This window comes from Chamaea fasciata, unplaced genomic scaffold (genome assembly GCF_029207755.1).
Source record: "Chamaea fasciata isolate MVZ Bird 193981 ecotype frontalis unplaced genomic scaffold, bChaFas1.0.hap1 SCAF_1, whole genome shotgun sequence".
Taxonomy (NCBI): Eukaryota; Metazoa; Chordata; class Aves; order Passeriformes; family Sylviidae; genus Chamaea; species Chamaea fasciata.
Window position 1 is genome coordinate 23,700,676 of NW_027094086.1, and position 27,170 is coordinate 23,727,845.

General features: G+C 40.3%; 1 protein-coding gene across 7 annotated transcripts; it reads right to left on the bottom strand.

The window, feature by feature from the left end:
* Positions 1-3,306: 3,306 nt before the first annotated feature.
* Positions 3,307-21,089, bottom strand: NDUFAF6 (NADH:ubiquinone oxidoreductase complex assembly factor 6). Of its 7 annotated transcripts, none has more exons than XM_066178384.1 (9): positions 20,939-21,089; positions 17,401-17,500; positions 16,363-16,485; positions 14,264-14,320; positions 12,558-12,660; positions 9,937-10,070; positions 8,034-8,135; positions 3,963-4,019; positions 3,307-3,457 (listed from the first exon to the last, which is right to left on the bottom strand). In XM_066178384.1, the coding sequence occupies exons 1-9, from the start codon at positions 21,076-21,078 to the stop codon at positions 3,329-3,331; spliced, it is 945 nt and encodes a 314-aa protein (XP_066034481.1). In that variant the 5' UTR covers positions 21,079-21,089; the 3' UTR covers positions 3,307-3,328. The 7 variants fall into 7 exon arrangements, with proteins under 7 accessions (XP_066034481.1, XP_066034499.1, XP_066034516.1 ...); XM_066178402.1 differs by lacking the exon at positions 20,939-21,089 and adding an exon at positions 20,565-20,625 and having other exon boundaries at positions 17,397-17,500; XM_066178419.1 differs by lacking the exon at positions 20,939-21,089 and adding an exon at positions 20,565-20,622 and having other exon boundaries at positions 16,363-16,544.
* Between the last annotated feature and the right edge of the window lie 6,081 nt (positions 21,090-27,170).

A 27,170-nucleotide genomic window follows, 5' to 3' on the forward strand; every position in this document is an offset into this window, starting at 1 on the left:
AAAAAGTTGTACTTCAAGCAGTGTGGACCCAGAGTCACATGTGAAATAGAATAATTATGTCCTAAAGTATGCAATGTAAGATGTTTTTCCTAACCTAAATTACTTGGAGTTCTACTGTACAGTGCTGTAATAGCAACGTGACATTTTTCCCTAGTGCTTTTTTTTGTATCCAAGTTTCTCATTTTTATGGAGCTGTGACTTTTGCCAGAAAGTAAAAGTCAAGCATTTCCTAGTGAACAAATGGTAACAGTTCTGTTATTGCAGCGACATACCCATTCCAGGTATAGGATACTTCACTGATACTGTATTCCAAATAAAGAGAAATCCTGACTTAAGACATTTGTGTCACTGTAGATTTGCGGGTACACCCTATGGCTCATGCAAGTTAGTCTCAGGTAGACGGAGAATAATGAGTATGCGATAGGAAAGCAAAGATTTACACATGAGAAGCATTTTTGTTGATTACCCTGAGCTCAGAGTAAGTCTGATTTCAATTTTGTTAATACTAAAGTGGGACATTTTCTTGATACTTGGACAGTAGGAAATTCAGTTGGTTGTTAACCAATGCCAATTCAAACAATTATGGGAGGGATATTTAGCTTGTGAAATAATTCAACCTGTAATGGACTATGATTTGTTTCCACAGCTGGTGTAGACTGTTCCTCTTGCTTTTAGTGAACTAGATTTTAGGAGACTGGTTTTTCTTCTTAATTCTAAAATTTTTAATGTAAAAGGGACTTTTACATTTTAAAATAGCCCACTGACAACCTCCTAGTAATGATGGTTATTAATGTCTTAGCAGTTTTTATGATGGATTGGGGTGGGATTGTTTTGGTTTGCTGTTTGCATGTTTTTATTTAATAGGAACCAGAAAAGGACTGATTTTCAGCAGTGATGACTTTAAACAAGAAGTTTAGTGACTTGAAGTTCATCCTAGACAAAATACAAGTACTTGCTTTTCTCAAATTATTTCAAAATCCAATGTTAGAATTGTGTATACATAGAGTTGCAGTGTTGTAAGGTTACCCCAGTAACCTTTTAACAGCCCTGTAGGAAAGAAGCTGTAATCCTAGGCTACAGTTGGGGAAAGAGTCAAGAACAGGCCTAGCTATAGCTTTGCATGGATTGGATGCTGGAGAAGGACCTGGCCTTCAGAGGATATTGCTATGAGGAAAATTTGGCAAATTGCTAGGTTGAAGAGCTGGAGTATGGTCAAGGCAGAGGAGGCTGCCGTTTACCTGCCATGATGAGAAAGGGAATACTACACTATCACACAATCATTTAGGTTGGAAAAGACCTCTGAGATTGAGTCAAACTTTTGACTGATCTCCACCTTGTAAACTAAACCATAGCACTCACTAAGTGCCACATCCAGTCGTTTCTTGAACACTTCCAAGGATGGTGACACCACCACTTCCCTGGGCAGCCTGTTCCAGGAAGTTCTAGTCTAACAACCCTTTCCACCACAGAGAAATTCCCCACGATGCCCAACCTAAACCTCCCCTAGCACAGCTTGAGGCTGTGTCCTCTTATTTTGTCACTAGATGCCTGGGAGAAGACTTTACAGGAGAGTGATTCCTTTTGAGAGGACAGACAGGTCTGCTTCAACTGTCCTGACTCATCACATCTGGAACAAAACATGACCAAGTGTACAAAGAGGTGTTCATAATGCTTGCTCCAGATCACAAAATAAACAGAGCCAATGTGCAGCTGGCCTGGTAGCAGAAAAAGAGCCAAAGCCTTTGCTCTTCATTTGCCATGAAGAGCTGCAGTGCCTGCGGCTTTTTACCACATTCAGAAACACCAGTGATACAATACTGCAGCTGATCTGAAAAGTGGACAGAGCCTGTAAGGATTTTACATTAAGAAAACAGCCAGTATGCTCCCAATCCAGTCATTCTTGTTTTGTATCACCTTGATTATTCTACCTCTAGTAATAGAGAAACCAGGAGCCTGAGCTGAACAAATTCAAAGAGAAATTTTATTCTTACTCAGGAATAAAAAAACCTGCATGTTAACCAAGATCTGTATCACAAATCAACTTCAAACATGTAAAGCAAAATCACCAAACAAAGAACTTGATGTCGGGATCCTAAGATTTCTACCAGGCTGACAGTTTGTGATAAAAGTCACAAATCTTGTTCACAGAAATGCATTATGTAGCATTTTTACACAAAAAATACAGGATGTTGTTATACAGCCAAGCATCTGGGGTGATTAGCCCCGATTTAAGGAAAAAAAATCTCTAGGAAAAGCAGCTATTTACTAGAACAAGGATGAGGGCACATCAAACTACCAGATTTATGCAACTGAATCAAGCTGAATGTTAGGAAGCATTATTTTACTATATAACAAATCAAACAGAAATACTTACCTAGATCCTAAGAGATGCTGAGTACAAAGTTACCAGTAATTTCCCACAAAAAGCCCAGACCAGTATCTTCAGAGAGTGAGAGAGGACTAAAATTACCTGAAACATTCAGGAATGTTTTCACAGTACCAAAGAAAAGGAATTCGGGGAAGCCACACAGGAGTGTGTCCTGAGAGACATGCTGAATACCGAACAAAGGGGCAGTGGAATCCACATTGCAATGACTTTGTGGGCAACAACAGAGACGAGGCCAGGAGGAAGACACAGCCAAACCAAGAGCAGAGTGAAAACACCAGAGATAAAAAATGTATTTTGTTTTATCCATGCTAATCCATACATATTAATGTATGGGCTCTCTTCCTTGGTTGCAAAGTTATCCTCCCACTACCTACAGTCACTTCAATACTCAATCTCAACACACAGTTCAATAATTTCTGCCAGAACTTTTCCTGACAGTTTTCTTGCATTCAAATATACATGCTCATCCTTCCAACTTTGAAGCATCATCACTACTTGAAGGAAGCCTGTCCCTTGCACTTTACAGAACTACTTAGCTGATATATAGGCCATTTACTGTAACAGCTTTTGGGCACAAACAAAGCAGTTTTTTTTCTTTTTCCTTTTCTCAGCAAAGAATCAGAACTGTCAGAAGTATCCATTAGCACAGTGTTTGTCCAAGCATTCTGTCATACTGCTGTTATTACAGAAAGACAAGAAATGCAATCTCAGACAAGGACATATGACTTGGCAGACAAGTAAAAAAGAGATATCAGCCTAATATTCCAAGAAGAAACTTAGCTACTGCCAGCAAGCTGACAGCTACAGTTCATGTGCATCTGCTGTTTCCCTGGAACTGCATTTTGCAGAAGTGTGAAGTCAGACACTTCACAATTCTAGCAAGTTAAGACATTAAAGAAAAAACTCAGCACTCTGAATCCATATTAAAATAACCAAACTTTAATATGTTTTTTTCCAAGATCTAATATACAAATACAATGGTAGTAATGTACTCTTCTTTTGTAAGCTTGGATGAAATATATTGAAGTCCACTTTTCGCACATTATATAAATAGTCATCTAAAGCAACCTAGAAAAGAAGAAAAAAAGCTTAATACATATGGTGCACACAAATAATTAGGCATTAAGTTGAAAAAGCAATACAAGAAACCAAATTATAAACTGCAAAAAAGGCTTGAGAGTTTGCCTGTGTTATTAAATGGTAGTGTAATAATCACATTCCAAGCATATAAAAAAGTCAAGTTTTGTACAGAAAAGCATTATCTTTTAATAGACCAAACACCAAATTATGAAAATAGACAGGATTTGGGGCTCTTGCATCAGAACAGCAGTCTATGAATAAATAGACTTCTTGGGTGGAATGATGTAGTTAAAAGACAAGGATTAGAAGTGTTGATCAGAACTGTAAGGTTCTACAGTCAGGCACACATTATGATTTCTATGAGTTTTAGGTATTACATCCTCCAAAATAGACATGTGAAGTAGTAGTTATCCATGCTTAATTTGGTACTCTTCACAAATGTATCAGCACAGTAATAAGTCCATCACTTAAAGAGTGCATATATCACACCCACCGTACAGAAAAAAGCAGGATACGCCTTCACAGGAACTTTCTTACTGAAAGATCTGGCCTAAAAGTAAATGGGGTAAGGTGGGAGGGAAAAACAAAACACACACAAAAAAAGCACTTATCAGAAGAATTTAACATTTTCTATTGAACATCAAGTACTATACATAATGCTTAATTATTGCTTATATATATAAACTTAATGCTTATATATGGCGTAACAAGGCAACAAACTGTATTACCAGCACTATCCATTTTTATCTTGACATCCTGAAACTGTAATGTTTCATTCCATGAAAGCTATGTACAAATGTAGTTACACAAAAGTATGTAATACTGGGAGAGGCTTGCTAAAATACTTACACGTGATTTGACAGACCTCAAGACTACATACTATAAACCAAGGTAAATTGGCATGCCGTGTTCCAACAATGTCCCCAGTTGCATCTGGCTTAGTAAATACAGTTTAACCTTCTTTTTTTTTTCCCCAATAGACAGAAATGATGGAAGACCAGAAATGCATTTTTCTGAGTGCATCTTTTTGGTTCAACATTGCCATCAGTCCCAGGAGTCCAGCTGTAAATGCTTTGGTTGCATTTCTGAGACATCGAAATGATCTCAGTAGCCACATATAAAAATCTTAAGCACGACTGCATCAAATCTGCAACTTAAACTCATATTCAACTCAGTACATCTAACAGAGCTGAACAAGTCTTCCTGTAATGACTGTCTATAAAAAGAAAATCCCTCCTTGTTTTGCCTTTTCTTACAGGCTAAAACAAACTAACTCTCTATAAATACTGATAAGAATGTGTGAGTTTGTTTAGTTTTTCACAGACCTTTCCAGGCAACTGAGAAAAAGAGCCTCAAACTTTAGGAGGAAAAAATTATCAATCTTTTCAGAAGACAAATTATTTTAAAATTTTGAGCTATAATAAAACCTGTGCGTGTTTGTGTATTTCTATTTCCAAAATAGAAAAATGTTCTTCCTTGATCTAATCCTCTGCCCTTTTATTATTAATTGCAAGATGAAAAAATAAAGTAGTCTTGTTTGACCTTCTCAACTCAGAATGGGTCACATGTCATCCAGAAAGTATTTTACCTCCTTTGGTAAGCTGAGTCCCATAATGTTGTAGCACAACTGAGACAAATGCAAAAAGCACTTTTTTGTAAGAGGAATCAGGGAAGGGGAGCTGAAGAGAAGGAGGGAGAATATGTAAATCTATTTGTAGGCTTTCAAAGGCAACACTTTGGGGGACTTAGAGAACATTCTGTTATATGCTTTTATGCTGATAAAACACACAATTCCTAAGGAAAACTGCAATCTTCATTATCATATTTTGCCACCTGCTGGTCAGCAGTTGCAGCGTCAGGAAGACCTGACCATAATCCAGAAACTTTCCTCCCAAGCTTAAGGGCCACACGACTACAATATGCTTCATGTAACATGGCTGAGACTCCCTTCAGCATTTCAGATTTAGGTGTCTTCTGGCTGTGAAATGGGGGTGGTAATTGTCGCCCTCATCCTCTAAAATACATGGTTTGTGTAACAAATGCTGAGATAGCTGAAACCTCTACGCAGGTTTGAACTTTACCCTGCCCTGTAATCCCAACTAAAACAAAGGATAAGTAACTATAAAGACCCTCAGGCAAAACAACATGGTGATTTTATACAGCAGAGCAGATGTATTTAAAGGCATCAGCCCATTAGAATCATCAAAAGTCTTAAAATACCCAGCAAATGCTGCCAGCAAAAGCCCATTTCATCCATTAGGCAGAAAGTACCCTTGTCCTTGCATTAACAAAGACCATCTGATTATGAAGGAGGCCAATACTCTGTTACTACTGTCAGCCATGGCCAGTTCAAGTGGTTTGAACAGTCTAGAGTTCCTGTACTGACAACTATTCACTGATGATGGGAGACTAGAAGCAAGTATTCAGAGAGGAATTTTGTTTAAATTTTAATTAAGACGATATAACCCATCCATTAAAAAACATACAAAGGGGGGAGAAAATGGTAGGAGTGCCAGGATAAACATTCAGTTGAATAAAATGCTAATGCTGCCCTAATCTGATTTCTTTGTATTTATACTTTTCTCTGTCATCTCCAATTACATGATCACACTGCATATTTTCCACAGGACACTCCCAGTGCATAACATGGGCAGGGCTCTAGGAATGAAGTGGGAAGAAAGGAGACCTGTTCTCTTCAGAAGTTGGTAGGCTCATCTTGGGAGCCAGGGGATCAATACACTATAAATTATCAAATGACCTGAAAGGTTCTGAAGAACCAAATTCTTTTCCTGCTTCTGTCCCAAAGTTTCCATACAATATCAGCAACCAAATTTTAAATATGTGGACCATACGTACACTCTTTTTACATGCCTCCCATCCCCAATATGAGGCACTTGAGGCCATGCACTTGGCATTTTTCTAAGCCAAAACTGCAACTAAAGGCAATGGGGTTTATATACTGTACATTATGGGTTGAAGTGTGGAGAATTAAAAAAAAAAAAAAAAAAAAAAAAAAAAAAAAAAAAAAAAAAATTTCAGCTTGAACAAAGATATTAGATAGTTTTGATTTTGTACTTTGTCTCTGTTCCCTGCTTCTAAGTGGAATAAACAGTTTTCTTGGGCATGTGACCACAAAAACTGAGACATCAGGTTAAACAAGATGAGTAGGAATGCCTGAAATGCAAATTACAATTAGCGTCTGAAAAATAAAGCCAAAGGGTACACAGAATCATGGAATGGTTTGGGTTGGAAAGGATCATCTAGTTCCAACCCTCCTTCCATGGGCAGGGGCACTTCCCACTAGACCAGGCTGTTCAAAGCTCCATCTGACCTGCCCTTGGACACTTCCAGGGATGGGGCATCCACAGCTTCTCTGGGCCACCTGTCCAGTGTCTCACCACCCTCACAATAAAGAATTTCTTCCTTGTATCTAATCTAAACATGCTGTCTTTCAATTTAAAGCCATTTCCCCTTGTCCTTAATGCCTTTTTACAAAGTCCCTCTCTGAATTTTTTGTAGGCTCCCTTTAGGTACTGGAGGGCTGTTATAACATATACACATTATTAATATAAAATAAAAACAATAATCAGCTCAGTTGGCACTGACTGAACAAATCAGGGATGCCACATCTGACCTTCAGAAAAGATGCAGAGCTCTCCTATTTTGACTGCATAAGATACTGTGATCAGAGGTGATGCTGTAATTGAACACTGCATTAATGGTGCAAATGCAGGGATAAATCTGGCATTTCTTTACTCTGAAGTGGTATCTTTCCCCACTACCTTGACTGGAACCACTGGGTACCATGCTCAAAGTATACTTGTACTTGTAGACGTAAGAAACTCTTGGCAGCACTTTGTTTTCCAGCTAGAGGCAGACAAAGCATTGCCATTAAACCTTCTTCTGCTTTTGTACTGTGCACCAGCAAGCATATCAGAATGCAGCTAGAACAAAAGCATGAAAGAAAAAATAGAGTAGGACTCTGCAGTTCTTCAGGGCCCATCATCCACTGTTCCAACCAAACAAACTTTCCTAATTGACTTTGCTGCATGCCAGGAAAGAAATAAACAGAAAGCACCTTTCTCAACATAGCTCTGGGCATGGCTGGTCATGTTAGGGAATGAATCCCCCCTCCCACACACACTAATCAACAGTTCAAGGCAACATGCTCGGTTTTCCTGGCAGCCATTCCACTGTACTGTGAAATACCATATGCAGACGTACTTTCTATGGTGCTCATCCCATGCTGGCACATAGCTGCATTTATAAAAGTCTACTTTTTCTGCTCCAGTAATAATTCTTTCAGGCAGCATTTATATATATGAAATTGGACCTGGCTGTGAGTAAACTGTCTCCTGTACATAAAGATTACATTCATATGGAAGTAGTTGTAATATTTGAACCTTGTGAGTGGTGGGATTTTTTTTAATGTAAACTCTCAAAATAATTAAAGGTAAAATATTTGAAATTAAGTATGCAGCTTTAAGTCTTCTAACAACATATGCTTTGTTAAGACTAGCATCAGTTATGTTTATTTAGATAAATGAAAGGAAAGGAATCTCACATGTTCTAGATGAATATGGGCCTGGCTGGCGATGTCAAAAATTACATCTCTCACATTTTTCTCTTGCTTGCCTCTTATGAAATCCTCTTGTGAAACTCCATGCTAGACATGGGAAGGAAAACCAAAATCAAAAAAGAGAAAAAACCCTCATAAATATCAAGTTTCCATTTTTGCTTCTCAAAAACCTGTCCCAGCAATAAGCTAAGGACTTAAGACTGAAACAGCCTAAATGTTCTACCATTGCTCTCTCATTTTTTTAATTCCCTTTCTTTTGGTCAGTCACCTAGGAAAAAAAATCAAGAGAACAAAGAGAACAGTTGGGACAGACTCTTTGCACAAGTTTGTTACCTAAAATTTTGTGGTCAGCAAGAAAACAAAGTCAGATTTTAAAGTTTAGGGGATTCAGATCAGTTTAGATACCTAATTTTTAAAACCATAATTCAAGAATCAATATTAAGCAGAAGAAAGCCAGTAACAGCTACCACAGAAGCCATGCTGCCTTTTGAATCTTGGGATTGGTGTGCACATCCCAGGCTTGCAAAAAAACCAACCAAGCAACCCCCAACCCACAAAACATCAAACAAAGCCATCTCCAAAAACCAATCAACCATCAAAACCCAGAACAACCAGAAAAGAACCCCTGCAAACCCCCAAAAGCCAACTCCAAACTTATTCTTCGACTATAGTGACCAGTATTAAGACAGAAGACGGCACATGCAGGATTGCACCAGTTGCCCACTCCTCTCCACAACCCTCAGGCATCTGAGCTGTATGAAGGTGGGCAGCAAGGCTTCACAGGAGGTACAGACTCAGGAGAACTGCACAGTTCTTGCCAGCAGCTGAAATGCTTGCAAGATTGTCTGCACAGAAGTGATACAAGCTGTTCTTACAGTTTCACAGCAGAACACCTTCCATGGCAAGGAATGACTGAATTTTCAGGCTATGTTTGAAAAGCTGAAAACTTGGAAGGCCTCCCATAACATGCAGTCCCAGAAGGGCTGAAAGGAGAGTGCAATTCCTTTCTGCAGTCTTATAACCCTGACCTGTATTAGTATCTACATTTTTTGCAGCTACCTACATTATTAAACTTCCAATTCAAACTTGGAATTGTGTTGAAATTATATTCAGAAAATACTAACACAACCACCTTAGGCATCACCACAATTGTATAATTTTTGGTTAAGTTGAAAAAGAACAGCATTAACATTTAAAAACAAAGACTGCAAATGAAGGACTAACAGCTGAGATGCCTGCAGATTAACCCAAGGAACATTAATGAAAAATTCTGAGCTTTGATCCTGTTTTACCCAAACTGCAAGATCTGCTAAGTTCCAATGCAAATTTGATGTACAGTTTAAATTGGAGGACTATACCATCTCCTACAGAAATGTATAGAATATAGGCCTATAACTGTCAAATATGGAACAGAAAAAAACCCACAAACCACCAGCACACTATGAAAAGGTAATAAAGAGAAGCACAAGAAGATTGCTCAAAAGTAAAATTTCTCACAGTGCTTCCTTTATGGTGATAGCAAAAGAAAAAAAAAAAAACCACACCCAACCCCAAAACACACAAACCCATGCCTCATTCCATACATGTATTTTTATACATTATTGGAATAATTCCTGAAACCTAAAATACTACTACATTTAATAATAACAAACAAATAAATAAACCTTGAAGAGAAATCTAGTGTTTCTTGAAGATCACTCCTTTCACATCCCAAAAGATATAAAACGGTGACAATGGTGTATTAAGCAGGCCACAGCAGAATGAGTAAAAATCAAGAAAAAACATACCATTTCTTCATGGCATACTAAATTATGATCTCAAATCTAGCCTTGAGAAACACAGTTAGAAAAACTACACTGTTCCATTCCAGACTATTTGCTTCTCTTACCAACATACAAATGTCCATGGGAAGAAAGACCTTTCGTCTTGTACAATGATATGGAGTTGCTCTTAAACAGGTAACTATGCCTTGTGCTTTCCCAATGTGACTGGCTGCATGGTCAGCATGGATGTCCCTCACACCTAAAATTGCAGAAACAATATGTTTAGAAACGTGCAGTTAGGCCTTTTGAGGGGTATGGTCTTCTCTCCTGAGTATCCCAGTCATACTTTAGGGAAATCATGTGCATTGGTCCATGATAGAACTGTCCATGTGCATAAACTGCCTTGAGATCTCATCTCAGAGGTGCAAAACAGCACGAAAATTCCTTCATTTCCACATTCATGCCTCTTGTTGCAGTATCTGCAAAGGGTACACTTAGCACAGCAGCACCTATTCAGATATAACACACTGGTGCACAAACTCAGTTTTATTGGCATATTCTCTCCCAGGATAACAGTATCCCAAGAACTGCTTTTCCTGCCAGAAAAAGTCATTCAAGTGTGAGATTCCTGACAAGTATTAATGCTTACAGTGTGGTTTCACGATTAGCTGCAGTTGGTTCATCAGTGCAGTGAAGTCAAAGAGAACGATCCTATGCTTCACCCCCCAAACCCATATTTCTGCTGCCTCCCTTGTGCTGTCAGGAGCAATGAAGCGAACTGAATCAGATCACCAAAACAATGAAAAACTAATGTTAGTTACTGCACAGTCCCACAACTGAGAACTGAAGGAGGGAGATGAGTGGGGCAGAGCAGCGCCATTGCTCTTCATGGCAAGACCATACAAGCTTGGCTGAGACTGATTATAAAGCTGAGCTGGGATAAAATGAAAATTTAAATTAAAATTTATAAAAACTCTAACAGAAGCAGCATTCTACAAAGAAAGAAATGAGGATACAGCAATTACAGCTCAATGAGCCTAACTGACATCTGCAAATAACACTGGGGGTACCAGATTCACTGCAGAAGCCTGCCTGGGTCTCAGAATCCTCTGTGAAAAAGCAACTATACCCAGACTACAGGGAGTGATTTTGACAATGGCAGGAGAAAGCAAAGTGTGGCTTGGAGGAATCAATGGGTATCATTTACTAACTTACTAACTTACTTAGGTAATTAGTTAGAGAGCACAAATATTAACATTTTTAAATGACAGGAGTTGAGAGGAAGTACCAGGACTTCGGATGACAAGATTACCAGTAAAAATGAGCTTGACAAAAGAAATAACCTGAAATCAGCAAGAATAGAACAGCACTAGTACTGGGAGAGATACACACTAACTGGAGACTGGTCAGGAATAGAGTCTAAAAAGCACAAGAAATTCAGCAAACATGACCTGAATGAAAACAGGTCCACCTAGTCTAGAAAACACTGCTGATGGGCAACATCAAGAAAGGGGCTGTATTTGATTAGTTTCTCTGTGGGAAAAAAAAAATCACGGGAACTGCTTAAGATGCAGTGGAGACTTTTGCTTAGATATTTTGTTACATTGATATATTTAAGAGAAGTTAAACATGACAATAGAACACTTAGAATATCCAGAGTCTCCATACAGATTTTCAAAAACAGTTTAACTGATCTGTACAAGAAGTGAGTGATCCAAGCATGACTGAACTTATTCAGGATTTCTCAGCATGGAAGACACTGGCATTTCTCATAGGCCCACATTTCTTCAATAAGAGGTTCACAATGACACTTGCAACATTTCACTGACTTCCTACTGAGGAAGCAAACATCAGATGTTGAGAAAGAAGTTCCTCAATTCTTCCAAAGAAGAATGTACTCACCATCTCTCTCTCTCTTTACTTCTTTTTTTATCTATATCCTTAAACTCTTTTAACATCAGTATTTGCCTTTCATCAGATTAGTCTGATAAGAGGAAAACATTGCTATGACAATACTAAACACTAAATAATAATAATAATTTTCACCTTTTTTAACATCTGAGCTCATATTGGGAATACTTCCATAATGCAACAGACATCTAAATGAAAATTAGCCTTTTCTTCACTATAAATGAACAGTTTTTTCCCAATCTGTGGTTCTTACATTAGACATGACACAGCTAGTAGCTCTTGATCACAAGGATCATCTTTGTTGCATTTTTTTTCTAGCTCTTCAATTATTGAGAGTTAACCTATTTCTAGGAAGAGGAGAGGATTCAGACCCAAATTTACAACATCACTAAAGAAAGTTTACAGGTTAGGAAGTTGGCTGTTTCAAGCTAATCAGTGTCCCTCGCTGCAATATACAACAACAGCTGCAGGATGCCTACAGCACTTTGCATTCTGACAAGTAGGGCAATCGAAATACAGTGAAGAGCTGAATTTACCAAATTCTGTAAGAGGAGCAAGAACAGAGAAAACAAAGCAACAAAGAACAGCAGGAAACTGCACTTCAATGAGCTCGGCACTGAGCAGCTTCCAAGGAAAGCACAGACTTCTAGGACAGCTGCAGTACAATTCCCCATTTATGGTTCAGCATTCAAAAGATATCTGAAGTTCTACCTAGGACAACTTTTACTGAAATTAAACTCCAGTAGAAAAAGAAAGGGCTTTTTTGAAGTATCAGTAAATATTGCACTTGCACTAATGAGTCATCAGCAAAACCTAGAGAGGGGAAAACACCTACCCAGAGTTTCCAAAGTGAGGTACAAGAGAGCACTCTGAGTGTTCTCAGCATATGTTTCGAGCTCCTGGATGTTATGGTAGGCCCTGTCATCCAAATTCTTCTCCTGGAACATAAACACGAAACTTCAGTGGAACACAAGCATAACTGCTGTTCCTACAGGCTTATTACTACAGTCATGTCAACCCAGTGTACTACCAAAAACAAGGACAAAATCTAGAGACAGAGATAGTATAAACTCAGACAGAAGCAGTCATTAAAGTTTATAGCAAGCTTAACAAATAACTATGCTCAACTATAGCCAACTCTGCTTATAAGAGCAAATACAACTTTCTGCAATAATATGAAATCACAATTCTCCATTAAAAAACCAGAAACGGCCAAAACAAAACATCATATGGTATTCTTACATTACAGGGTTGTCAATTTTAAAATGTAATTTGCATCTGAGGCAGAGAAAAATTCAGATAAATAGGGATGTATTTTTTAAAAACATAAAATAAACCTATGAAAGACACACAAGTGTTAAAGTCATGTAAAAAAACACAGATTCACAGAATCAGAGTGGTTTGGGTTGGAAGTGTCTTTAAAGATCATCCAGCTCCAAGTTCCCTGCCCTGGACATGGAAACCTACCAGACCAGGCTGCTCAGAGGTCCACCCAATCTCTGAACATGTCATAGAGACCCCACATCCTCTCTGGGCAACCCGTTCCTGTGCCTCACCACCCCCACAGAAAACAATTTATTTCTCAGATCTAATCTAAACCTACCCTTCTTCACTCAAGGCCATTCTCCCTTGTCCTATCAAAAGTCCTACTACAGCTCTTGTAAACCCCTTCTAGATACTGGAAGGTGCTCAAAGGTCTCCCCAGAGCCCTCTCTTCTCCAGAATCGACCGCCCCAAATCTCTCAGCCTGTCTTCACAGGAGAGGTGTTCCAGCCCACTGAACAACTTAGTGGTGCTAATAAATAATAGACCCAAAATAATAAAATACACCCAAAACTGTAATATCCTCCAGCATTCCTCCTGTCCTAGCAGTTTGTTGAAGTGTGGTTGAAAAATGCCACTCTTAAGACTAAAAAACAGTCTTAACATTAAGGAAGTCTGAAGTCTTTCATAGCAATGACCCTCTGCAAGTAACTGACCATCAATCTGCTCAGTTTATAGCTTCATGAGACACTTCAGCAGCGAAATTAGCTTAGGAGATTCCTGCACTCTGCATTTCATTCTTGTCCTTGTGTCAGAGTTTGTAGCAACATTACTGTACCATTGATAATCTTGGTTTTTTCCCAGGAAAAAAGGTGGCTATTTTAAACTTAATGTGATTTGAATGCTCCAGTTTACACCACTGCTTAGAAAAAACTCCACAGCCATGATAAGGAATAGCATGAAAGTGTGGCAGAAGGGTTCAGATAGGTCATTTAATTTTTGAGGTTTTATATCCACGTGAACTCACAAACTACATCAATTTAAGACAAAAATAAACATAGGATTCAATTAGCCATTTTGGTAGAAAGAACAGAAACTTTGAACAGTAGCATCAAGGAAGAATTTTTTTAAAATGCAGCAGTATTATTTTTAAAGAGAAATACTACTGTCCGGAAAATTACAAAAGCTTTTGTTTTACACACAAACATATAAAAATAAGGAAAAGAAAACCCAAATATGACTAAAGCTAGATTCAGACTCTGAAGGGTGAATACTTACTCTTTCATCTATGATCTTCATGAACCACCTTTTAGTCAAGTTATGCCTCTTGACAGCCTGAAAATTATCAAATAAAACGTCCATGTTAATGTCTACAAAGTGATGGTAGTACTGTATTCTGAAGGCTGAAATACATTTCAGGTATTTAATACAAGAATTGCATTCACTGGGTTAAATCAAAGTGGCATGGCAGTGGAAAATGAGAATCTTCTTCAAATACAAAATTTTTCAACTGGCATTTTCTGCAAGTTGCTGCACACAGAAAATGAAATACCAGACATCAAGCCAGCTAACTTAAAGCATTTCTTTAAAAATGTTTTTGAAATTAATTTATTCTTGGAGTCATACGTTCCCACAAAATATTTGCAGATAACTATGTTCACTTTCCAAAAAGAACTGAGCTTCCTCCAGAGTCCAGCAATAAAAATATTTCCCCTGTAAATTCTCAAGAAAATGTCAGCACATCATACCAAAACATACTGTAAAGACAGAATGCTAACAAAGCAATACAATTAATATTATGGGTTTTTTTAAAAAATTATCTCACAGCATCTCATACTCATGCATTCTTCTTTCGGTTCTTGACTTATATTTGACTTCCTTCCTGTGCCACTTCATTCTATCACCTTACTTTCAATCCTCTTAATTCCACATTTTGAATTTTTCAGAACGCATTGTCAGAAAGGCTACAATCACACATAAAAACATCTATAAACAAAATTTACAGAGCAGATTTCTCACAATTTAGTCTTTATAGCTCAGTTTCAACTTCTTCTTTACAATCATCATATTAGTAAATATTTTTTCAAGGTTTGACAAGACCAGATCTTGTTGATTCAATAAATTCTGCTTGAGACAGCACTTGGTATATGAAAAGGTAAATTTTAAGTTATAACTACAAATGCTGGTTTTGAGTCTCACTTGTTCATCTCAAGTATCATTTTGCAAATTAAATCCTCGAAATACTAACAGGTCAAGACTTAAAGGACCAAACTCAACTATGCTAAATTACCCAATTTGTACATTACATCCATTTTGAGTTACCTTCATTCAAACACATGGGTCCTCATTTCTCCAAAGTCTGAAAATTTGGCTTCTTCCACAGAAATGAACAGAGCATTAGGCCTCACTTTTCATATGTTCAAAATAGACAGAAAAGTAAGATCATGCATCATACAGTTGCTCTGTAAGTTTATATTAAAGTCACCAAGAGCAGAGCTATTAATTATTCTAGAAATACTATTAAAGGCTATTTATCTATTTTACTAGTGCATAAAAATTTGGAACCCAAATGCAAGTATTCTGGGATATGCAAAACTTCAGAAACACATTTAAATATCATAAACTAAATTTATTCTGGAAAATCACATTGTCCTCATATAAACTCAACAGCAACAAAGGAATATACATAGAATATGCTGTGCAAAGACATGTTAATTCTATTAACAGCTCTGCAATACTTGTGAGTTCAGGTGTCTTTCCAAATCCTTTTTACTAAGAACTGCAATGACATTCTTCGACATCTGTGAAGTCATGGGCTTCAAATAGGTCACTTCTGGGGCATTTGCTGAAATATGGAAATAAAATCCCATCTTGACTGCAAAAGTCACCAAGTCACATTGAACTGCTAGTTCACTCCAGTGCTCTGCAGTGGTCAGAGCTATCAGAGCTCCTAAAAATACTTTCTAAATTATTTTTCATCATCTTATTTTGCATGCAGTTCTCTTTGGATTGTATTATATTGGTCTTCCTTTACAGGAATCACACATGAGGTGAAATCTCACCAAAGACCATTCGTCTTCCACTTCAAAACGAATTTTCTGTTTTATGAGAAAGGAGCATGACTGGCACTCTTAGCTACTGGAGAGGGTCGCAATTGGTATCCCAGAACCAGAATTACTTATATCTGAATACTGTACTGGTTTTGGCTGGGATAGAGTTCGTTTTCCTTGCAGCACTTTTATGGTGTTTTGTTCTGGGTTTGTGCTGGAAATGGTGTCTTTGGCTAGAACAGATGCAGCACAGCACACACAAAACACTGACATTACTTCCCACAGTAATATTAAAACCTATTTTAGGACAAGAAAAGTGTATTTTACCCTCCACAGTTCTGTAGCAACAGGCTGATGTGGTGGGTTATCACCGTATATGTCCTCCACAGCGTCCCTCCAGAACTGCATCCGCATCAAACCTGTAGTCTTCTGAGTTATGGAGTCTTTAATCTGGAAAGGATACATCTGGAGTGAAATTCAGTGTCTTTAAGACACTTGGTCTATCTATGCTGAAAAGACAGACACAGGACATAGTCAGACTAAGCAGGGAAACAGCTCAGTTCTGAACTGACATTTATCCCTCATAAAGCTTAGGAACACTACGAAGAGTAAATGTGAAATCTTCACTACAACCTAATTTTAAAACCCACAGAGATTAAATGCTGGGCAACCCTCACCTTAGCTTTCTTCCCTGAAGGAAAAAAAAAACCAGCGGTGACAGCAGCAAGGGAAGGTACACCACAGGTTGCCAGAAGCACCGCCTACAGAAGCTGGTCAGGGGTTTTGCCTGGTCTGCTCATTTTCTGGATCACTCCTTTCTGGCAAGCACTGCCAACTTTCTGGTTCAACTGGCAGTTTCTGGCCACTTAGCAAAGCAGAGAGATTGCAGCCACTCCTCTCCCACAACAAACAACAAACTTCCCTCCTGCAGCCTTTTCATCACCTTGCTTCTGCCAACAAAGACTTGGTCCTGATTACAGCATTCCATTTTTTGACCAACCTTCTACAGATAGGATTTGGCTGCACTTTACCCGTTAACTGCATGTGAAGCCAGGACTTAGATGCAATCACATAACAGTATCAAGAACTACTGCCTATTTGTTACAATTCAATTTTAAAATGCATAAAGAAAAAAGTCATACAAATTATATACAGAAAAAAATAATAGGGCAGGCTGGGTACTTTCTGTGGGCCATTCAAAACTGGAGGTTTGTACTGCACTATTTATTCATTGCCCTTGACAGTATAAAAGGTAATCCTGGCAGGACACCACCTACCACAGAAAGAGTACTTACAAGTGTAATTCAGAATATCAAAATTGTTATTTTAAATTTCCAGAGTTCACAAATGTATTTTAATACCTGCCTGAGCCAGTTCCACATTGAAGGCTCTCAAGGCCAAAGCAGAGGTTCGAGAATCCGCAGGCAACAGCAGAGAACATAGAAACCCTTCATAGTCACGCTTCCTATAAAAGAATCAAAAAGCACATTTGTTATTTATAGCTCCAAGCCAATTGGGCGTGCTACTCCTTAGCACTGAACTCCTGAAAGAGTTGCAGGAAGTTATAGCTCAAAACTCTTGACTTTGCAAAAGTAGCAGCTTTTCGGCTGGTTTTAGAATAAGACAAATTCCAAGAGAGAGGGCAGGCTGCCTGAACTCTTGGTGCACCTCTGAAATCCACATCTCAAGATAAGTGGCTAAAGGCATGAAGCAAGGCTGTGGCAGAATTGCAAATAGAATCCAGATTGTCTGACTGGCAGATTTCTGTTCCAAACATGAAGCCATATTTATTTAAAACATTGTGCTTTGGAGCTTGGCAGAAGAGTGCTTGCTTAACCATTAAGTTTTTGTTTACTGGCAACCATATTCCAAGCACAAAACCTCTGGGAGCTGGCAGTTTCACTGCAGGTAACTTGCCAAGCTGGAGTGATGGGCCTTCGTTTGGCCACGTGGGTGTGCAACGAAATTATAAACACAGTGCTCAGAATCATAAACTAAAAAATCACTCCATCTAACAAAAACACCTGACCACAGCTGAAAAGCTAAACTGCTTGTTTTGAATAACATTTTTGTGTACCTTCTGATAAGCCTGAAACCTGATTCTTCCTTAGAACAAGATGAACTCCCAAGTTTGGCCTGGAGAGTGGAGAAGCACGTTGTCAAGGAAAACACATGTACTCATTTTCATTAAGTCTGCTGTTCTTGCATGTACTCGTATTTCTTTTAAATATGATCTTAAAATAGAAAGCCAGACTAAACCCCAGGGTTATTAGGGCTGCTTCTTTTAGCATCAAAGAAAAAGGAAGTGAAGTTTAACAGGGATGCTTAACCCTACAACACACAACAGCTGAAAACCAGCAAATGTTTTGTTTCCACAACTGTTGTCAAACTCCTTCAGAGCTTGATGCAAATCCAGAAATATCATCCCAAAAAATTACATTTTTGAGCTGTAGTAGGCTTTAAAGGACACCTTCATATTACAGAATAGATGCATTAAACCTTCCTCAGTTAAGACACTTTCTAGAAAGTATTATCAGCTCAAAACCTAGTATTTTTTTCAAGATTAATTGTAGAAATACCCAGTACTGCCCACCCTAGACAGAGCTGCATGGTTTACAGCCACATTTTCCCAGTTCCAGTCTGTCTGTGTTGTTCACAAAACACAAAACCATCTCTACTTTCAGAAAAAAAACAAAAAAAAGTCACACAAAGTAAAAGCAACACAATAGAGAAAATTATCTTCCCTGTGGTAATGGTGTTGACATGGTGGGGTTTTGGTTTGTTGGGGTTTTTTTCCCAATTATTCCAAACTTAAAAATTTAGTGTCGCAAATTAAGCCCGTCCATTAAGCCTCAGTAAAATAAAATTAATATTGCTATAGATCACGTTCCACCCCAACCCTCTTCATGTATCAGTGTAAGGAATCAAGAAAGGAGGGAATAAGTCAGGTATTGATTGTTTTCAAAGTTTTCAAGTAAGTATAAGCTTACATATGAACCTACAGACAGACGAAAAATTAGTAATGGTCATAACTGGACTTTCCAAATAATGAATTCATAATAAAGCTATCAATCCACAAGCTTGTCTTTGAGAGCAGGCATCATAGACAGTAAGAGACATATAACATACCTACAAGGGAACCATATTTTTAGTCAAATGCCTTGAAGTAATTTTAGTATTTTAACAGAAAAAGGAAGACCCAGGAGAAAAGGTATCTTCCATATTGCAGAAACAAATATACATTATTAAGGCATAACTCAGTTGTACTTCCTAATGTGTTGGAGATTCAAATTCAGAACTAGGGAGTTGCTGACACTTGCCCAGCCCCAAGTGGTTCATTTCTGTTTGAATAATAATTCCTTCCACTTATTTTTCATAATTATTATTATTTCCATGCAATATTTGAGCTACTGGAAACAGCAGCTTCAATGAAATGCTGCCAAAAGCATAACTACCTTTCATTTTACTATTTCAAATGCTTGTGTATTTTTCTAATTAGTCCTCTTATCATTTAACAAAAATAGATATAAAAAAAGTTTTAATTCAACCATCTCATTGGAATCTAACTATTCTGTTCACAGTTGCTTGTTACTGGAAACATTTCACTTGCAAGATGTTAACTTTACCTGTATATTGGCTGTACACACAGCCTCTGGTCTCCTGAGTATCAGGGAAATGAATCCTGGGTAGAATAACTAGGAAAAGAAAGCTGTATTCTGAAAATCATGAAAAATGCGACGTGGCTGTGCATTCTGGTGCATCCACACAGGTCAGCTTCTTGGTGCTGCACTGAACATTTAAGATTGTCCCATTTCTTTCCCTTAGTTTTCCTACCTCAGACATTACTGCAGACCACATACACCTTTCTGTCTTTTACAAGCACCAGTTTAGAGCAGTTAATCCTGTTCCACTCTTTCTATACACCCATGGAACCCTTCTCCTAGCTTTTGTCAATCATCTGGAACAACAGTATCCAAAGGGAAACTACCTAGGTCTTTACTAAGATACTTGTTTAACATCTTACTTTACAAAGAATTCCTGGAACTACAAAGCAGCCAAGGGGCCCTACACATTGTTTACAGCCCAGAATCCTAGAAGGAAAAGTGGCCTGATGTGGAAGTGTCTGACGGCACTCCTTCTCCTCTTGGAGCATTTTGGGTTCGACAAAAAAAAAAAAAAAAAGGATGTTTTGGAAACATAGCCTTCCTCTTGCGTTTAGGACAGAGAAGGTACTGAGCTGCTCCAGCTGTCAGATGTCCTCTGCGTTGGCACGTTTTTCCAAGGAGCATTCAGGAAACATGGCTATTTCTCAGTAGCCAAGACCTGAAAACACCCAATGTTTTTAAACACCCGCTTCGGTGATTTCGCTTTCCAAAACGCCGACAGAAGGAAACAGAAACGTTCAACACTTCTGAAGAAAAGCAGCCATGAAGGGGCGGATATTGCGGGAGGGGAAGGGTATTGCCGTGGGAGGCTGCCCAGGAAGGTCGTGGAGTGTCCCTCTCCGGACACATTCAACACCCACCCACCTGGACACGTTCCTGTGTAACCTGCTCTAGGAGACCCTGTCTGGGCGAGGGGTTGGACTGGATCTCTCCAAAAGGTCCCTTCCAACACGAACGAATCAGTGATTCTGTGCGCAGGCGGAATCATCCACGCGGCCTAAATATACGCCTGGTTTCCATGCTCCCTACACAGCGTGGTCCCGCCCGTCCGGCACGGGCTATTTTCGGGGCCAGGAGAACCCGAAGGCGGCCCGGGCAATCCCGGTCATCTTTTCCGGGAATTCGTCAGCGTTCCCGTCGGGTGGGAAGGACCGCCGAGCTTTCCCGGGCCGGACTGGCCGCCCCTCTCTGCGGAGCCCGCAGCCCCGCGCCCGCAGCCCCCCGCGGCGGGCACTCACCGCACTAGCTCGGCGCAGTACTGCACCGCTCCTCCGGCCGCCGGGCCGCTCCAGCCCGCCGCCGCCGCCCTCCCGCCGAGCGCCGGCGGCCGCGCCAGGCTGCGGCCGATGGCTCCGCGCCGCAGCGCCGCCCGCGCCATGGTGCCCGCCATGGCCACGGCCCCGCCGCGCCGCGCACGGGCCCCGGCAGGGGGCGCGCGGCCCTCTGCGCGCTGCCAATGGCGCCTCCCCGGGGAATCCTCCGCTCCTGCGGCACGGCGGCTGGAAAGCGGCCCAGCGGGAAACGACCTCGGGGTGCTGGTCGGCAGCTGGCTGAACATAAGCCAGCCTGTGTCCGGGTGGCCAAGAGGGTCAATGGCATCCTGGTCTGTATCGGCAATAGTGTGGCCAGCAGGACCAGGGCAGTGAGAGTATTCGGCACTGGTGGGGCCACACCTCGAGTGCCTCAGTCCAGTTTTGGGCCCCTCACTACGTGAAAGACATTGAGGTGCTGGAGCACGTCCAGAGAAGGGCAATGGAGCTGGTGAAGGGCCTGGAGCACAAGTCCCGTGAGGAGCAGCTGAGGGAACTGAAGGTGTTTAGCCTGGAGAAAACGAAACTCATGGGGGGATCTTCTATACAAGTGCCTGAGAGGTTGCAGCCGGGTGGGGGTTGGCCTCCCAGGTAACAAGTGATACAACAGGAGGAAATTGGTGTAAGCTGTGACAGGGGAGGTTTAAGTTGGACGTTAGGAAGAATTTCTTCACAGAAAAGGTGATTAGGCATTGGAATGGGATGCCCAGAGAAGTGGTGGAGTCACTGTCCATGGAGATATTTAAGGAAAGACTGGACATGGCACTTGGTGCCTTGATCTGGTTGATGGGATTATTGGTCAGGTTAGGCTCAATGATCTCAGGGGTCTTTTCCCACCTAATTGATTCTGTGATTAAGTTTTTAAACCTGGGGCCCTAAAAACTCAAGGAAGCCGAATTGTAAAAGCCCCCCTGTTTTGGGCAGTGTGGCATAGGAGCAGCTCTGGGACTGGGAAAAGCTTCAGGCTGGTGTACTGTGTGAGGGAGAAAGGCAGAGCAGTTTTCCCCAGGCAGCAACATTAGCCCCAGGGTTCCATCCTTGGTAAAATGTGTTTAAGGTTTGCAGCAGAAGCCCTAGTTCTCCTTTTAGCTGGCAGAGAGGTTCACCGTATAGGCTGGCTGGACTTTATCTAGAGACAGAATGGCTCTGGTAGCCATGTGGTCATGGACAGAACAGCTGTACTTCCTCAAAATATAAGGTCTATATAAGGATAAGACAGCAGATTCATACAAAAATGCCGTTGTGCTTAAAAGTAGTTTCATCTTAAAACTACACCAGCCGAACCTATTAGTAACTAGCCCAATCTAGCTCTTGCTAGAAGAGGCACAACAGTAGTCTGGCTCTTCTTTCTATCCCCAGCCATGCCATCCTCTTCCTTTTGTAATACAGGGAGTTAAACCAGCAGAGAGCCATCCACTGCTCACTTTTGTTTCTCATGAGTTTCTTTCCTGCCAGTTTGGTGCCTTGAATAAATTCACTGTGTGGTCAGCTGAGCAAGGGGCTGTGAAGAGAGTGGGCTCTCCTGGGTTGTGAGCAGTAATACATGTGTTCATTAGCTTAGCTGCAAAGGGAGGCCATGCAGTAAATATGGGGAGGGTTTTGAATGGGCAGTTATACTCAAGGGACAAGGCATCTCTTTGGAAATCAGAGCAAGCCTTTATTTTGTGTCACGGAGACGAGGAGGAGAAGGAGGTTAGAGATCACACTTAAACATTATTTATTTTATTGATTAGTGGTCCTTGTGGGTTTACTCCAAGCCTTTCTTCTTCCCTTTTTCTCATGTTAAAAGTTCTCTCTTGTCTTGAAGCTCTGAACCTTATTTTAAACTCTTGCTATGCCTTCAGCAGGATTTATTGTTTGTCAGGGCACCCAAAGAAGGTCATTTAGCTTTGGGTGGAGGCTGAAACTGCTGTTGTTTAAGTTTTCAGGGAGAACCCCTAGATAAAAGAATCCAGTTCTTTTAGTTGCTGCCAATTCCTGGCAGAAGGGTTACATAAACATACTCTAAACCTCAAGGGTATTATAAATAAATCTTGTAAAATATTATACTTTTTTTAGTCTCTCAACAAAAGGGGTGCTAAACTGATTTAAACTCATAGTAAGGAAAGAATAAACCTGTTGTTTGTGTAAAATATTAATCCTGACCTTGTTCTCAGTGTACTGACATTTGTTTCTTATTGTTCTGTACCTTTACTGTTCTTATTAAAGGACTTCTTTTTTCTTTAAACAAATATTTCAAGTGTCATGTGTAATTATGGAAAAGCTTCCTCAAGACTGTATAGATTCTAGTAAGTTATCTTTTTGCGCCACAAGCTCAATGGGAGTAATGATTTGGCTTAATGTTTTAGCAAGTTTTTAACACTATATGAAAATTGAAGCTTTATTAGAGTCATCCAGAAAAATTTTCCCCATTATCTCACTGTGTTAAAAAACACATTCCATCATCTTTTTCAGCATTTCTCTCAGAAGCTGAAAGGTGGCCACCTCTCTGATGTGTACTTCTTACTGAATATCTTGTCCCGCTGACTCTTCAGACAAAACTCTGACATCCTTGGGCAGCAGTGCTAGTGACAGCAATGGCTGGTTTAGGCAGAGATAGTTCAGTTATTACTCTAACCTGCCATTTCTGGAAAAAAAAACAACCCAAATTCTGTGTCAAGAGAACTGATGAGTTAGAGCCCACCCTTGTTATAAGAACAATTTGTCAACAGAGAAATGAGAAAAAGAGCCCCTCAGCTGTCCCACTGGCCAAACAGAGGCTGAAGTTTAGGAAGTCTACATATACTCATGTGCTTGTACCACAAAAGTCTTCGTGCAGAGGAGAACAGAGAAGGGAAGAGAGAAATCTCCCACAGAATATCCAGTGACTGGAGGTTTGGGTGTTAATTGGGATATGGGGGACAGTCACTGGGATCCCTCATCTTTATTGACAAAAGCAGAAATACGAACAATGATCTAACAAATCTGTTCTCTACACTCACAGGACCAAGGATATATTTTCCCCTCTCTCTCATTTTCCTTTTCTGAATAATCCTGGATTAATTCCGATATCAGAGTTAAGGAAAAATCTGTGTGTACTAACAATAGTATTTCCTGTTTAGTTCCATGCCACCGTGAACAGGTGATTGCAGTTATTTTTACCTGAACTACTAAAAGTATTCAACCAAAAATCTTTGTTTAAGAAGAACACTAAGAAAATTAGTTTAATGGCAGTCATTTCAGTCCCAGCCAAAGAATAATACATTAATACATGCACTCATAAATACTGGGCCACTTTAAAACACATTTTTCCCATTTTTCATGCTTTAAACATCTCAGTCTTTGATTATGAGGCAGATGGAAAGCTGTCCCAAAGGACATTGCAGTGAAGGGGTTTCATCTTTGTTTGCTGCTGCGTTTTTTATTGTTGGTATGTTTCTCCGTAGATAAATTGCTGGCAAACCTTTGTTTATTTCTTGTTTTCATTTCTCTTGCTCTTTCACTTCCCAGTTTCAAGCACAAGCACAAATGAGGTTATACAAGGTGGTGTGCTAAAAGTAGTGGGAGACAAAGTGATTTACGTGAGTGAGAACCACTGCAAGCTTCCTTGGCTTTGTGCTGCAGGGCCAGGCAGGAGCAACTGTCCTGCAGAGGGGAAGGAAACAGCAATTTTTCCTTATCCACTGACACCTTTGCCAACCATGAGCATAAGTCACTGCACTCAATAGGAATGGCTGCTCATCTGATATTCCCAAGCCTCCTGGGGTTTTACCTGGGATTCAGGTATACTCCCATGAAATGGATGGATCTATCAACACACTTTACATACACCATGAAGTAAAGGCCAGATATTACCGACTTCCAGTTACTTCTGATTCAGACTGCATGCAGACTTGTGAGTGAAACAGTGTCATGCAACTTTTTGATACCTATCTTTTGTTAGATTAGTCTTGTCTCTTTTCAGACAGCAGATTAAAATAGGACTTCTATAGAGAGTAGTTCAGAATAAGAAATAGCTTCAGCTAATAAACTTAGTCCCTCTCCTTGCTGTGGGTTACTGTCTGTTTCTGATCAGAAACCTCTCCACAGCTGTGCCACATTTTTTGAATACACAAACATACCGATGCAGATCTTCGGACCAAGTTTTCAAGTGTTTAATGCATCATAACTTCCCAGCTTCCACTTTGGGATCAAAATAAGACCTTCAGACTTAAGAAGCCTTTGCTATTAATCTAACAAGTTCCTTCAGAAATCCTGCTCTCTGGGGGACAATGTACTCTCCTCAGAATTTTGTCTCTAGTTTTTCAGCACCCATTATAAAACTTCCATACTGCCATGAGAAGAGATGACTTACTTGGCCACCCGTGCACAGGAGTGTAAGCCCACACAAACACAGTTTGGTCCCATGTTGTTGTCTGGTGTGACACACAGTATCAAATGCAAATACAGTGAATATTTGAATGGAATTCACAAAGTGTGTGCTTTTAAGATAAAGCCAAGTCCTTCCACTGCTGCTTTGGATGCAAATGTATTTGTAATGAACTCCTGGTTTTGTCTGTATCCCTTATCTTGCACCTGTTATCATCCTTGCTGTAAAAAGCTTAGGGGTAAGCTTGCCAAATGATACACCCCATCTGTGCTACCTGGATAAACAGTGTTAGCAAGAAATATGCAAACTGAAAAGCCACAAGTTCTTGACAGACAGGTACCAGCACTTTCTCTGTGGCTAGCAAGGATAGGGTCTTTGTATGCTTTCAACAAGTTGCCAACCTTTTCTTTGAAATTTTTGTGAAGTTTTTGGGAGGGAGATGAGAGAAAGAGAAGAAGCTGAGGATGTGCAAACTTGTCTGGGGCATGCAGATGAAGTCAACTGCAAATATAACCATGATTTCAGTGGAATTCAGCAAGTGAATGTTTCTTCACCAGAGCCTAAATTGATCTAGAAGTTGGGTCTGCTGCGTAGAAGACAGGTGTATTAGTTGTGTACACTCCTTTTGTTTATATCTCTTTGCTTGGACCCCTGCAAACCAGACTAGCACTCAGAAGAAAAGAAGGTGAGTCATGAGAAACTGCATCACTAGGACTTGTCCCTGACAAGCCTGGAGAGAAGTGACAGCAGAAACAGGATGGTGAGAGAGGCCTCAGGCATTTGAGCAAAGAGGCAACAACAGTAGAGAGAACGACTTGTTCCAGAACCTTATCATGTTCTACTGAGGTCTCCACACTTCCCTACGTTTTGTTTTTCAGGAACATACAGGAGGGATTATTATTGAGTAATTAAAGCATAAAGTTGGCAGCGGGGCATCTGAAGTCCTGTCATTGAGTTCCTGTGGCAACACATGTACTCTCTGCAATGGTCACCTCAGAGAGAGGCCTGCACTTCATGGTCCTGGGCCAGGTCATTTTAACTGATTTGCATCTTTAGTGTTCCCATCTAAGGGCCTTTTCAGTGCATAGGGCACATCACTACTGCATCTTAATGGGGATACAGGGTGGTATGAGAGCTGTCCCATTTGGGAAAGATCCCCAGGCCTGTGTCCTCAGCTTGCTAACTGAGGCAGAAGAGATGAGACCAGCAGCACTTGCTGTGGATGGATACAGACAGCTCCCTCTTCTACTGCTCTTCCTCTGCCTTGTGCTCCCTCTGCAAGCATGCTGGGGCTTGTTACTTTTGTGTGTTAGAATGAGATAAAGGGTAGAACTGGGCATCAGGAGTGACCTGCAAGGGAATTTACCTAATGCCATTTCACCAAAAGAAGAGATAGAATTAGGACCCACATTCCTTTGGCTGCTTGTCATATGGGGTCTGTATCTGCAAGAACTAGGAAGGATCCCTCACCTGATCTGTCCAAGCCTTGTCAGTCAGCAAGGATAATTCATAAACTGGCTACCCTGGCAGAGTCCAAGATGACGGCATGTTTTGGCATTTGGATACATTCCACCAGGCACAAGCCAGGAACTTCTGATGTCTTCTACTGTTTAAAAAACTGGTGGCCTGAGGGGATCCCTTTTTATTATGGTCAGTTTAGCCTAACCCCTGCCCTGTCCAAGAACTTTAACCAGGCTCCAAACTCTTGCAGGGCTGGGTGTGCTGCCAGGCAGCTGGGCAAAACATTACAGGTTTGCTGGCAGCGCTACAGCAACCCATGCACCCTTGCTGCCTCCAAGGCCCTTGTAACAG

Bases quoted from the DNA above. Each gene is read 5' to 3' on its own strand.
- NDUFAF6 (XM_066178384.1), bottom strand. From the start codon at position 21,078: ATGGCGCGGGCGGCGCTGCGGCGCGGAGCCATCGGCCGCAGCCTGGCG. The intron at 17,501-20,938 runs GTGAGTGCCCGC...ATTCTTTTATAG, and splicing joins TACTGCGCCGAGCTAGTGCG to GAAGCGTGACTATGAAGGGT. The intron at 3,458-3,962 runs GTGGGTGTGATA...CTTCTTTTCTAG, and splicing joins ATCCTGCTTTTTTCTGTACG to GTTGCTTTAGATGACTATTT.